The following is a 10,000-nucleotide window of genomic DNA, read 5'->3' as shown; positions in this document are numbered from 1 at the left end:
CAGAGCCTGTGGGCGAGCGCACCTGAGCGTAGGCATCTTGTGGATCTTGTTGAACATGCGGTCAAGCCGCTTCAGGATGAGGATGAGGGCGGGCCGCACGGCCTCGGACGACCAGTCGGTGATGGGCAGCATCCCAGTGATGTAGCGCCGCAGGCCTCGGCTCTCCATGGTCAGGCTGTCGTAGGGGGCCAGCTTGAGGAGGGAGTGGGCGATCTCTGCCAATCTGGGGGAAAACACATAACCACACACACAAACACACAAAATGATCATACACAAAGACACACATGCAATCATATAGACATGCACAACCGCATGCACAGTCAGAGAATTACATACACACACATGGCACTCATCCACACACAAAAAGACATACAGATTGTACACACGAAATCGCACACGCACAATTCTAAACGTTTCTGCAAATCAGGTCCCTGTATGCGTCCATACCATAGCTGAGTGAATAGTGATATCATACCCGGTTAAAGTGTGTCTCATTCGTGGCCACTTTCACCCAGGTGGGTGCTGCACATTAGGCATTAAATGAGGATAGTTTCCACCTGGTTGAAACACTATGCACTAAATCCAACCATTCACCTCATGTGGGACTTGATGTCCAGCAGCTCTAAGGCGGTGACACGGGGTTCCCCGGCCACGTTCTGCAGGATCTTGAGGCGCGGGCCGCAGTGCTTGTAGAACTCAGTGCAGATGTTCAGGAGGGACTCCCGGGGCCGGCGAAACTCCTCACGGGCAATACGCTCGTCCAGCTCCTCGCGAGGCATCCCCTGGCCCTCCTCCAACAGGTGAAGGTTGTCCCTGATGCCGGACACAAGGCGACTGACATTGACACCAAGCAACACGAGTACACGACACAAACAAGCATCCATGAAACATGATCCTCTGTACCAACTGTGGTGTAAACACATGGGACATCTTCTATTGTCTTTGGGGGTATTTTCTTCTGTTGTGATGATGACCTGTACATAGGTATCTTTAGGATATCACTACGGCAACAGCATCCAGGAACAACAAACAACACTATATTTATGTCTTACAGTTATGAAGAGATTTAAGAAAAGTAACAAAACAACATGTTAATAACAGCCACGTGGTACAGTTTCTTTAAGAGACGTAAATGAACATGAAATAAATCAATACTCTGTCCAAAAGAACACCCTTTTCCTTATATAGTGCACTACAGCCCTATGGCTCTGGCCAAAGGTAGTGCATTAGGGTTGCTATTTTGGACACAATCCGGCAGGTGTAAAGGCTACTCCACACCTGGTGTTTGGCCCTCCAGACATGGCGTGGTTGGCAGTCGTGGCACCTTTGTGTCCCTGGTCACAGCGACTCAACTGGGGGGCAGTCATTGGCCTGAGAGGGGTGGGGATGGGAGGGAGGGGAGGGGTGGAAGATAGAAGAGAAAAAGGACAAATGCCATATTCAATTAGGGCTTAGAACATACATTTAGAAGGACATGATGGGCCATATCTGCTTATCAGATGCACGGCTTATGTGTGTGTGTGTGTGTGTGTGTGTGTGTGTGTGTGTGTGTGTGTGTGTGTGTGTGTGTGTGTGTGTGTGTGTGTGTGTGTGTGTGTGTGTCTGACCGTGTGAGGGTCTCTGAGCTGTAGAGCAGGGCCTGCAGGGAGGTGGCCAGGGCGGCGATGGCAGCGATCTCGTCCCGCGCTGCAGAGGCTGACTCCATGGTCACGGTGTTGCTCTTCAGCTTCTGGAGAAAACACGGCACCAGGGCCTCCAGCACCATCAGCATCTGTAGGCTGATACCGTGCACACACACACACGCACGCACGCACACACACACACACACATGCACGCACACACGCACGCACGCACGCACACACACACACGCAACGCATAAACACACACACACACACACACACACACGCACGCACACACACACACACGCAACGCATAAACACACACACACGCGCACACACACACACACACGCAACGCATAAACACACACACACACACACACACACACACACACACACACACACACGCAACGCATAAACACAAACACGCACACAGAGGAAGATAGGAGAGGGCGTTAGCATTTAGTACGCCTACTGTACAATGTTGATATACTGGGCTAGCGGTGAGTGATGTGAAACCACACCTCCTGAAAGACTCTGGGGCGTAGGCCACCACCGTCACACACAGCTTGATGGACTCACTGATGGAGAAGGCCAGGTCCTCACTACCATAGCAGAAGTCTGAAACAGAGAGAACATTTAGTACGCCTACTGTACACTGGAATTCATGCTGCAGCACTTTCAGGACCTAAAATAGACTATAGGAAGAACATGACCATTATCAGTCAAGTTCTACTGTTTAATATAACTAGGAGAGTCCTGACAATGAGAAACTCCAGGCCTTAGTAAGAGTCTATTAACTAGGAGAATCCTGACAAGGAGAAACTCCAGGCCTTAGTAAGAGTCTATTAACTAGGAGAATCCTGACAATGAGAAACTCCAGGCCTTAGTAAGAGTCTATTAACTAGGTGAATCCTGACAAGGAGAAACTCCATGCCTTAGTGAGAGTCTATTAACTAGGAGAATCCTGACAAGGAGAAACTCCAGGCCTTAGTAAGAGTCTATTAACTAGGAGAATCCTGACAAGGAGAAACTCCAGGCCTTAGTGAGAGTCTATTAACTAGGAGAATCCTGACAATGAGAAACTCCAGGCCTTAGTAAGAGTCTATTAACTAGGAGAGTCCTGACAATGAGAAACTCCAGGCCTTAGTGAGAGTCTATTAACTAGGAGAATCCTGACAATGAGAAACTCCAGGCCTTAGTGAGAGTCTATTAACTAGGAGAGTCCTGACAATGAGAAACTCCAGGCCTTAGTGAGAGTCTATTAACCAGGAGAGTCCTGACAATGAGAAACTCCAGGCCTTAGTGAGAGTCTATTAACTAGGAGAATCCTGACAATGAGAAACTCCAGGCCTTAGTAAGAGTCTATTAACTAGTAGAATCCTGATAATGAGAAACTCCAGGCCTTAGTAAGAGTCTATTAACTATTTATTTATTTTCTCCTGATCAGCTCACACTGTCATTAAAACAACTCCTCTCTTAAAACAATGGGAATCCACGCCAGCAAAACGATGTGGGCTAGTCAAAGATAGAACAGTATAGGAAAAATGGTCCTCTGTAGCTCAGTTGGGAGAGCATGGTGCTTGCAGCGCCAGGATGGTGGGTTTGAATCCTGGAACCATCTGTACGTACAATGTATGCATGCAAGTCACTTTGGATAGAAGCGTCTGATAAATGGCATACAGGATATTGATCAGGGTGCCATGTCAGACACAATCTCTAATGATATAACAGTCCTGAGTGATGGGACCCAGGGGGGTTGAGGTGTTACCCAGGGATCGGAGGGGTTTTTCAGCCTTGACCAGCTCCAGGGCATCCAGGGTATCACGCGTCTCTCCCTCCAGAGAGACCAGCAGGTCAAACAGGCACTGAGCAGACACCCCCTTAGACAGGCCTGTACTGGTGCACGTCTGGGAGGGAGACACAGTCACATGGTTAGACAACACACGCAGATACGCTCATAAAGAGACCTAGTCTGTTGCACAACTGAATGCATTCAAGCGAAATGTGTCTTCTACATTCAACCCTTCTGAATCAGAGAGGTGCTCATGCAAACACACTTACTGTGAACTCCAGCAGTGGAGCCACGCTGGCAAACAGCTGGAGGATGAAGGGTTTACGGTGCAGGATGTAGAACTGTCTGACGCAGAACTCTATCCCCTGTCTCAGCAGTGGGTTACTCTCATAGTCAGCATAGGACTACAACACATTACAGAGGGTTACTCTCATAGTCAGCATAGTACTACAACACATTACAGTGGGTTACTCTCATAGTGACCATAGGACTACAACACATTACAGTGGGTTACTCTCATAGTCAGCATAGGACTACAACACATTACAGTGGGTTACTCTCATAGTCAGCATAGGACTACAACACATTACAGTGGGTTACTCTCATAGTCAGCATAGGACTACAACACATTACAGTGGGTTACTCTCATAGTCCGCATAGGACTACAACACATTACAGTGGGTTACTCTCATAGTGACCATAGGACTACAACACATTACAGTGGGTTACTCTCATAGTGACCATAGGACTACAACACATTACAGTGGGTTACTCTCATAGTCAGCATAGGACTACAACACATTACAGTGGGTTACTCTCATAGTCAGCATAGGACTACAACACATTACAGTGGGTTACTCTCATAGTCAGCATAGGACTACAACACATTACAGTGGGTTACTCTCATAGTCAGCATAGGACTACAACACATTACAGTGGGTTACTCTCATAGTGACCATAGGACTACAACACATTACAGTGGGTTACTCTCATAGTCAGCATAGGACTACAACACATTACAGTGGGTTACTCTCATAGTCAGCATAGGACTATAACACATTACAGTGGGTTACTCTCATAGTCAGCATAGGACTACAACACATTACAGGGAGTAATCATATGAGCTTGTAAGGAGGCATTGTCATACTGCAACACCATGTTTAGGCCCAATTCAGAATGCATTGTGGGATTTGGGATGTAATCTCTGTGGCCTCCTAGAGCTGGGTTGAAGCAGCATCCTGGCATCAGCATTTATGTATTTGTATTTTAAATACTTATTTACTGTGTATTTAAGTATTTTCAAATAATGTGGCCGAATCAACTACTTCTATTTGAAGTATTCAAATAATTTGCTATAAATACTAAATACTATAGAAGCAAGCCCATGTAATGCTTTGTAGGTTAGCAGTAAAACCTTAAAATCAGGTGTAGAAGCCACTGTGCATCTAGACCTGCATTGCTTGCTGTTTGGGGTTTTAGGCTGGGTTTCTTTACAGCACTTTGTGACATCTGCTGATGTAAAGGGCTTTATAAATACATTTGATTGATTGATTACTACCCAGCCTAGTTGAGCCCACGGGAAATCTGGAGGATGTCACAGTGTCCATCAACATCGCTCCAACGGGGGACAGCAAAGACAACACAGAGCAGCCCTTAATGCGGCCGACAGTAGAGCCCTCGCCACCCAGCTACGCTGCTACAGTGGTTAGGGAGCTGCCCTTCATTCCAGTCAGAGCAGGCCATCAGTCACACAAAATAGTGGGAAACAGTAGGCATTTGGATCACTAGGTTTTTCTATGAGAAATTAAATAAACCCACACAAATAAGGTGACAACAACTAATATCAATATTAAACACAAATAAGGTGAAACCACTTAATATCAATATCATCAACATAGTTGTTGTCCTGCCTTTCACACCATGGCAACCATGTGAATGTTTCTCTAATCACACCATGGCAACCATGTGAATGTTTCTCTAATCACACCATGGCAACCATGTGAATGTTTCTCTAATCACACCATGGCAACCATGTGAATGTTTCTCTAATCACACCATGGCAACCATGTGAATGTTTCTCTAATCACACCATGGCAACCATGTGAATGTTTCTCTAATCTCACCATGGCAACCATGTGAATATTTCTCTAATCACACCATGGCAACCATGTGAATGTTTCTCTAATCACACAACTTGTTAGGAGGATTCTGTGTGGGCCCTTTCAGAGGCCAATGGAGGTACTCAATCAAATGTTACACAGTAGATAGAGTATATCAAAGCTTAGTAAGAAACATGGGCTATTATATAGGGTTCAATGCAATACATGTTTTCAAATCCTGTCATTTAAATGAGCAATGCCCATTGAGTTGTCAGCAGCACAATTTCCCAGATCAAGACTAAATAAATCCAGCTGCATTTGGGATTGACCTGCACTGCTCTCTGTGTAAGTCTGCCATTATGAAGCACTGAAGAGTTCCATTGTCAACATACTGACCCTGCGTTGCTAGTGGCTATAACCGTCTGTTCCCAGGCTTCAACTCAACTGTAACCTGACCCAGCCTGTGTTTCTGTAAGTCAGTGCTATATTATGTAGTGAGACTGGCTCACAGAGAGGGGAAAGAGGATGCCTAGTCAGTTGAACAACTGAATGCATTCAACCAATGTGTGTTCTGCATTTGACGCAACCCCTCTGAACCAGAGATGTGCGGGGGGCCGCCCTAATCCACGTCATCGGCGCCTGGGAAGCAGTTGTTGTTGTTGGGGGTTAACTGCCTTGCTCAAGAGCAGAACGGCACAATTTTCCACCTTGCCGGCTTGGGGATGCAAACCAGCAACCTTTCGGTTACTGTTCCAACGCTCTTACCCACAAGGCTACCTGCCGCCCGCCGCCCCTTTCACAATGACGACAGATTAGATTGCGAGACACATTCGCACAGTGGTTGGCATGGTGCCAAGGTTGCATTGAAGTCCAGTTATGTGACTTCTTCCTATAATGGTTGGGGTTAGGATCTAGGGAGGCTACATTTATCCTAGATCTCTAATCTTTAAGCAGGTGGATGAAGTAGCACCATGAAACTGATCTCAGATCAGTTCCACATTTTCAGCCTCTAATGGAGAACAACAACCTGCTGGACCTGTAAACTGATCCTATAACTGTACTACCTACCTGCAACATGGTGGGAAGGAGCCACTGGTATCCACTCAGGGAGAACAGGTGGTTGAAGTGGACGGCCGTGTTGATGGCAGTAGCCGTGTACTGCCTGAGGAGGGCGCTGTCCTCGGGGTGCAGCAGCAGGGCACCGTTGAACACGTTCAGGAAGAGCATGATCTCGTCCCCCCACGGGTACTCACTGGGCATGCCCAGAAACATCTCTTCTAGTAGTTTGATCCACAGGACTTTGTGGAGAGTGTCCAGGCCGAAGAGCTCCTTGCCTGGGGAGAAGATGGCACAATATGGGCCTAACTCACTATGGAAGCCCCTTTGCAATGAAGACTTTTTGAAACATCTAGCGTTCAAACTTCCCAAGTGTTGGTAGACTTTTGTTTTGTGATCTGTGTTGTCTAGTTTGAAGATGCACCCCAGATATACAATGTATTACAGTACTTTATCTTATTACATCTTCATTTTAAAATGCAACTAATCTCCAGGGTTGGGGTCAATTCCATTTCAATTCCAGTCAATTCAAAAAGTAAACCAAATTCCTATTCCAAGTTGTCCTCATTGAAAAGCATTGAAGAGAATTGCAACTGGAATTTCAGTGTACTTCCTGAACTGACCGGAATTAAAATGGAATTGACCCCAACTCTGATCATCTCTCTTTATTGTCTTGTTTGTTCACTCAGGTACCATTGAAGATAGGGTCCACCCCAGTCTTACCCTGTGGCTCGCTGAAGAGAGAGAACTCTCCGTCGATGGCCGTGCGGGGGAAGGAGGGCAGACGGAGCAGGTCCTCTTGGAGCATGGACACATGGGACTGTTTGTGGATGGCCGGCATGTTCTGGGTCAAGGAGAGGAGGAATAGAACACGGCCCACTTCCTCCAGTTTACGGGAAAACACCTAGGGAGAGAGGGGAGGGGGAGGGAGAGAGGGGAGGGGAGGGAGAGGGAAAGAGGGGAGGGAGAGAGAGGGGGAGAGAGGGAGGGGGAGGGAGAGAGGGGAGGGGGGGAGAGGGAAAGAGGGGAGGGGGAGAGAGTGGGACAGAGGGGAGGGGGAGGGAGAGGGAGAGAGGGGAGGGGAGGGAGAGAGGGGAGGGAGGGATGGAGGGAGAGGGAGAGAGGGGAGGGGAGGGAGAGAGGGGAGGGAGGGATGGAGGGAGAGGGAGAGAGGGGAGGGAGATGGAGAGAGGGGAGGGGAGGGAGAGAGGGGAGGGAGGGAGGGATGGAGGGAGAGATAGGAGGGGACACAAGTACGCACAAGAGGCACCAGTAAAGATATGGACAGACAAACAGAAGATCACACTTCTCAAACGGTTAAAGCCACAGTTGGGAGGTTTTTAGTCATTTATACTGTGTGTACTCTTTGGTGTAGTGCACAAATTGCAAAGTGTGGCTTTAACTGTGAGTTTAAACCTGAAACATAACACACTACTAACACACACAATCGCCTGCTGTACCTGTTTCTGAATGAGTTCCTGTCCTTTCTCTGGCAGCATGTGGACCAGGTTGAGCTGGGGAGACACAGACCTCCTGAACGGATAGATGTCCCTCACAAAGGTCTGAAGTTGAGGAAGACAGTCAGAAAGCACATTATGTAGTCACTTATGGAGAAGACACTCTAATGGTCATTCTAGACACCTACACATAACGTCACAGTTCATAACACCGCTTGGAAATGGATGGGAATTCCAACCTTGGAATAGTGAATGAGGTTCCAGCGCTTGTCCATGAGGAAGTAGTGTGCTGAGCGAGACTCGGGAATGTTGAAGAACTCCAAACACTCCTGTCAGGGAAGAGAGAGGACAACGGATCGGGGATGACTTCAGTGTATCACTAAGAAAGATGATTCTGTCAGGATCTGTAGAATGCAGATGAACTCTATGATGAGACGTTACCTTGAGCAAGGCTTCAAACTGAGTGTCTTCATGTACAGGCAACTGGGTAGGAATGTCACACTCATTCTGCCCGTGCACTACCAGGGTCTTGGTTCCTGCAAGGACATACATGATTTACTATATTACCCACATGTAACAACATTATAGTATGCATTATAGTATGGAACATTATAGTATGGTCAACATTATAGTATGGAACACAGTCAAATGACTGGGCTCCCATTGGCATCCAGTGACCTTTACCTGGCAGGGATGGCCTTTTGGTAACCTTTAAAATTGCCTTTACCTGGCATGGATGCAGTGACCAGCAGCTTGACCTCACACTGCTCCTTCTTCATGGTCTGTTTGAGGTCCTTGAAGAAGAGCCCCTCCACGTAGCCCACCACCTCCCACAGGAAGGTCAGCGTGGCCGAGATGGCATCCATACCCCACTCACACGGAGTACGCACAAAGTACATAATCAGCCCCACCTAGGGGGAGAGAGGAAGGGGGAGAGAGAGAGAGAGACCGACAGGTGAATGGGGTACAGACAGAGAGAGACAGGGGGAGAGAGAGAGAGAGAGAGAAGTAGAGGGGGAAGAGCGAGATCTTCATTAATCTTGTCATCAGATTGATCAATACTGTCTGATATACATAGACTGATGTCTTGTCTCACCAGGTAGTTGAAGAGGATGTGAGAGGTCTGGGCCGGGAGGTCACCGATGTTCATCAACAGCTTCCTCAGCATGTACATCAGCTCATCCTGATACACATACAAACATGTGTCAATTCAAAGTCAACAGAAAAACACATAAACAACATGAGGGGTTGTGTTCAGTGGGGGGAAAAAGCAGGTAACATTCCGGTCAACCTTAAACAACCTTAACCCAATACATGAAGAAGGTGATACAAACCGAAACGTCTGTGTACAACTTTTCCCCTGCCTGCTGTAAAAAGCATGAAAAAAAAAACATGAAAAAAGAAAAAGTAACTTTTAGAGTTCTGTCTCATAATTTTTTTTGTGTAAGAACCACCTGTCATTTTTTGTATTTAGTATAGAGAAAATGTCTTGAAACGTTTTGAAACAGGGAGGTAGTCTACTAACAACAGATTGGGTCCATAACAACATAGATCGAACAGCATACTGAAGAGAGGCAGGATTCTATTGGTCCTATCAAATGAGACTGCAAAGAGTATTTTGATGGACAACGGCTGCTCTACCTGTCGATTGCTAACGGTGAGCTTCTCCAGGAAGTGCCTGAGCACCAGGGCGGGGTCTTCGATCAGACAGTTCCACAGGATCTGCTGGGCCACTGCACTCACTGCAGGATCATGGTAAATGGATCATAAGAAAATGATCATGAGTTTTATCAGGACAGACCGAAGCATTGCTTTTCTATTTTATTGAACAGCGTGTATTGTGTTGAAAGGCAATGTGTTGTGTTACAGTGGACTCTAGAGTGGCCTTATGGGTATCTACGGAATGTATCTACAGGTGTCTGATCTCACCCTGTACAGAATGTATTCTATTCTCATCCTCTCCCCCCCTCCCTCTCT

General features: G+C 47.0%; 1 protein-coding gene across 1 annotated transcript in view; it reads right to left on the bottom strand.

Annotated features, from left to right (window-relative positions):
* Positions 1-10,000, bottom strand: part of LOC129846006 (protein unc-80 homolog) — a gene marked incomplete at both ends in the record, with an annotated part of 98,293 nt that overhangs the window by 25,878 nt on the left and 62,415 nt on the right. Inside the window, 16 exon segments of the mRNA XM_055913999.1 lie at positions 1-223; positions 595-834; positions 1,279-1,371; positions 1,608-1,778; positions 2,141-2,237; positions 3,388-3,526; positions 3,681-3,815; positions 6,579-6,844; positions 7,290-7,470; positions 8,027-8,128; positions 8,263-8,352; positions 8,465-8,559; positions 8,751-8,934; positions 9,120-9,206; positions 9,358-9,390; positions 9,665-9,765. The exon segment at positions 1-223 is cut by the window's left edge and continues 8 nt beyond it. Coding sequence (XP_055769974.1) covers positions 1-223; positions 595-834; positions 1,279-1,371; positions 1,608-1,778; positions 2,141-2,237; positions 3,388-3,526; positions 3,681-3,815; positions 6,579-6,844; positions 7,290-7,470; positions 8,027-8,128; positions 8,263-8,352; positions 8,465-8,559; positions 8,751-8,934; positions 9,120-9,206; positions 9,358-9,390; positions 9,665-9,765 — 2,237 coding nt within the window.

Source organism: Salvelinus fontinalis, unplaced genomic scaffold, assembly GCF_029448725.1.
Source record: "Salvelinus fontinalis isolate EN_2023a unplaced genomic scaffold, ASM2944872v1 scaffold_0427, whole genome shotgun sequence".
Taxonomy (NCBI): domain Eukaryota; kingdom Metazoa; phylum Chordata; class Actinopteri; order Salmoniformes; family Salmonidae; genus Salvelinus; species Salvelinus fontinalis.
This window is presented reverse-complemented; position numbering and strand designations above follow the sequence as displayed.